Genomic DNA, 4551 nt, shown 5'->3' with positions numbered 1-4551 from the left:
CTGTTGCGCTGACACGATGGCGATGCATCTGGTCGTCGATGCATCTGGTCGTCGATTTGGACCTTCTAGTGAATGAACTGTTGCGCTGACACGATGGTGATGTATCTGGTCGTCGATGCATCTGGTCGTCGATTTGGACCTTCTAGTGAATGTACTGTTGTGCTGACACGATGTTGATTCATCTGGTTGTCGACTTATCAGTTGGTATTGAATTTTTGTTTCATTCACTAAGACAATTCAACAAAGCACAGCAACAAACTCAATGGTCTTAACTTCAACCAAGATCTTATTTATAGACACAACGACCAATGCCAAACAAAACAACAAACAAGAGAAACACCTTATAAGATCGTCATATATGAAATATTTGGCACGTTCAGTAAGGACTTAGTAGGAAATCACGGGGTTTTGTGGATGTAAACCGGTTTTTGGACTCCTAAGTCAAGTTGATGCCGTGAGGGTTTATCCGGTTTAAACGCCCAGTGATTTCTTACTTAGTGTTTGCCGTTGTTTTTTTGTATGAAGTTATATGAGCATAACGATTGGTTGCAAAAATGGCTGAAACACTAAATCCTTTATATAAGTGATTGACTAAGTTAAAAGATGGAGTCAATATATACTTATAAAACAGTTGCAAATTCTCGTCATATGCTTCAGAAGATGTTCTTTTAAGCTTGTAAGTATTATTTTCGAAGAAAACCCACAGGGGAATTGTCATAGACTGGGTGTCGATGATGGCGCCATGAGTGTCGTCGTTGTGCCACCTTTTACACACCAGGGGCGTACCCCAAGCACCGGGAAGCATACATATATACCCTCATATGTAGTTAAATCAACGATTTTTAACTAATAAACTCTTAACGATATATATCTTTGTCTTTATTTTAAAAAGTACAAACCTTACAAAACAAAATGATATACAGGGGCGGATCCAGGCTTTGCAGTTAGAGGGGTAGCACTTTAGCACTTGGGGCAGCATCCCAAAATAGGCTCGGAACATATATTTTTGTTTTTGGTAATTTTAGTCTAAAATGTGCATTTTGGTGTAATGTATGCATCTTTTCTTTCTATATCAATATAAAATGTTCTTTTGGATGAGGAGGGGGACACGCCGTGTATGCCCCCCCCCTCCCCTTACTACCCCTGGATCCAGTAATGGTATATACGAGTAAAGACTAAATCAAAAGAAACGATGCCCAACTTCCGTTACTCATCGCGACGATAAGCAACTCCTACATAGCAGCAGTTTTGCTTCTTTCTTGAATTGTGAATCACATAACAGATAGATAAACGGGTTAACAATGTTGTTGATTATAAAACTTCTGAGAAACAAATGGTACGCCATAGTTTCCTTTTTGTCTAAAATGTTCAGGAACTTTTTGTCGTGAACAGTTACAATCATCAAAGCCAGATGTGGAATGAAGGCTATTGCGAAAAATATCGAAACGGTAAACAACATGACGGTCACGTGAATTGTTGTCTTCGAGCTTTTATGCTTTGATGCACGTTTGACCTGAGATCTTTTCTTCCTTATTAACACTTCCAATGGCTCGACATGGGACCTTGTGTTTGAAGTCTTCGGTTGTCTTATTCTGTTTAGCCTCACATCAGATTGGGCACGAGTGACAACATTCTGCTTCTCATTATGGCTGTTCCTTCCAATTAGGTCAACTGATTTTCGCCACAACGCCCTCGCATTCCTTCCTGTCACGTGACCATTGTTTCGAGATTCTACATCTGTATTTAACGACACTGTAGACTGTGTCGTCCCATTGTCGTTACTCGTGTATTCGGTCTGTGTGGATGATTTAAGTGACACTGCCCCTTTGACCGACGGCTCCTGTGATATTTCAGAATGGGTCGGTGTCTCCGTGTCCATTATGTCCACTGAATGGTCCTCCAAGGAGTTTATCCCTTTACGTCCAGAGTCCATAGAGGATACTGATCGCATACTCTTCATAGCCTGCACAAACTGGTCGCTTGTGCAAAGTTTTCGCACTATCAGAGAGTACAGTACAGCAAATATTACCATACTGGCAAATGCTTCAAGCATCAGGATAAAATTAAACATTTCGAATCCTTTTTTCGAACTAGGGCTTACGTAACACTGTTTTCCGGTTATGTTTTGAACACCTGTATCTATATCTGTGGCATCGAAGTAAATCGGTGCTGGAACGGCCATAATTGCGCTTATAAACATCGTGCCATAGCAGAGATATAGTGTCTGGCGCGTGGTAAGCTGCCTTTTGAACGGGCGAACAATTTTCCTGAAGCGCTCGATGGCAATGACCACGAGGAGCAGCCCTGAGCAGTTGTTGACGAAGTAATGGAAGTATCGCAGTGTCTTGCACGTGACTGACGATGTCATGAGGTACGGCAGGCGGAGACTCGCCACCAGGAAGGGCATACCAGTAACGCAAGCCACGAAGTCCGTCACGGCGAGAAACAGGATGAAGTACCTGTGGTTGGACCGGCGAAACTTGGTCTTGTAGATCAGAATGACAAGCGTGTTCCCGAAAACTCCGACTACCATACTGATGATCACAAATACGATGGCCGGTATATGGTATTGAAACAATTCATCATTCAGCTCTTCGAGGGTCAAATTTGCCTCGTTCTCGTCACTTTCCAAGAAGCGACCGACCTTTTGGTACATTTCTACTACCAGGTTATGGCGTGAATGAAAATAAACGTGAAACCTACATAAGATCTCCAGTCAACTCTTTAACTAATCTTCGATTGTCAGTTACGTCAAGTTTGTTAACTGACGTTATATTTGAAGCCGAGATAACACTCCAGTAGATCTTTGCGATCAGCAAATATTGAAATAAACACTGCCGTTTTATATATTAAACGTTTCCAAACTTATATTTATCTGGCACAGGTTTTGTCAAGTTTATTAAACTAGGCGGAGCGACTGTTTTACATCTAACATCAAACATTTCAAACGTCCGGAAGCTCGCACTTGTCAATCTTGTGAATTAAGCTCGACAATAAGTATATCAACGTTATTCGGAGCGAATATTGCGATCTCTCTGTTGTTCTTGTTGTGATTATAAGTTTTTACGCTTAAGAATCTGGGGAGGGCGCTGCAGCCTTCCCCTGTTATGGTAGCATCCCTCTGGTAACATGGAAGAAAAGCATGGGCACCCTTCCGCCTCCTTAGAACTAAATGCTGTAGTTAATCAAGTAGTTTATTACATGTTTTATGATCCAAAATATTTACGAACTTAATATATATGTTTGCGGAAAGTTGTATCCTTTTTCTGCACCTTCTGTCTTTTTAAAACCTACATTATTGTTCATGGTATTATCCTTTATTTATCTTTCCACATTAAGGTTGTGATATGAATATAATGCGCAGCATCCTGTATTAAGATTAAAATAAAGATTGCCTCTAGACAGCCATATACATCATAAATAAGTTCATATGATGTTATCATTATTAATTTAAGAGTGACAGTTTCCGTACAAAATCTGATCATGCCGATTCATGCAGTCAGAGCCACTTGAATTTCACCAGCTTTATAATAACTATTAATACACACAAAGTTCTACATGTATACACGTTTTCTTTTTTCCAGACCCGCACTACTTCTTGAAACTATCTGCAGGGTGTATTCTGTCAATGCAACAATAACGTCCGTGCAGTGGTTTTCGTCAGGTAGCTACATGCATGTATGCATATATTACATTGCAGCTCAAATCTATACTCTACGGGAGAGAGTCCTGGTAATCTGTACACAAATATATCGATAGAACCCATGGCCTCGAACGTAGGTGATTGGAGTAAGGCCCGTGGTTGTTTAGTTGTACATAATACGGAAAATGATTGCTATTTTCGCTTTGGCTTTGCGCTCTTGGGGCATGTCTCATTGAAGGGGCTAAGCCGTTACTTCAATATCTTAAATCTAAATAGAAGTCACAAACGGCAAGGAGTGAAAACAAGAGGGTCAAGATGGCCCTATATCACTCACCTAATTGGACAAAGGTTCTAAAAGTATTGATCGGACAACATACTGAACGTCTCCCGCTCGTACGCCGCAGGCGAAACTATAATACGTCCCGTTTTTTAAACGGGGTTATAAAAAGAAACATCAAAACATGAATTTGTTTAAAATGTTATAAAGGGTCATAACTCTTACAATATTTTAGTAAGTTGGGAGTTATATAACTTGTCACAAAAGAGCACATTTTTACCGTGAGTAAGTTCACGAAGTTATATGAATGAGGTTAAGGAATTTGATATATTATGGTCACCTAAGAAACCTTTCTGTGAAATTATTTTGAAAAATGGGGTGAATTGTTTCTAAATGGTTTTCAAAATGTTCGATATAGACATATAACCGTGATTTTTATGAATCAGTATCGGCTGAAGGAATTTAACTGTAGGTCACTTTAAGAACATTTCTGTGAAATTATCTTGAAATCGGACCAATAGTTACTGAGGAGAAGATTTACCATATAGACATATGTAGTGAAAAGTAGCCGCTGACCTCTGGCGACCATGTGAATTTTACGAACCAAATTGGGTTGAAGAAATTTGATAGA

The 4551-nt window shown here is 39.8% G+C and overlaps 1 protein-coding gene across 1 annotated transcript; it reads right to left on the bottom strand.

Moving 5' to 3' along the window:
* Nucleotides 1-868: 868 nt before the first annotated feature.
* Nucleotides 869-3407, bottom strand: LOC128205185 (cholecystokinin receptor type A-like). The gene has a single exon (XM_052906659.1). The coding sequence runs from the start codon at nucleotides 2654-2656 to the stop codon at nucleotides 1211-1213; it is 1446 nt and encodes a 481-aa protein (XP_052762619.1). The 5' UTR covers nucleotides 2657-3407; the 3' UTR covers nucleotides 869-1210.
* Nucleotides 3408-4551: the final 1144 nt, after the last annotated feature.

The sequence above is a fragment of the Mya arenaria genome, chromosome 10 (assembly GCF_026914265.1).
Source record: "Mya arenaria isolate MELC-2E11 chromosome 10, ASM2691426v1".
NCBI classification, from domain to species: Eukaryota; Metazoa; Mollusca; class Bivalvia; order Myida; family Myidae; genus Mya; species Mya arenaria.
Note: the sequence above shows the minus strand (reverse complement) of the source record. Positions and strands in the feature narration are given on the sequence as shown.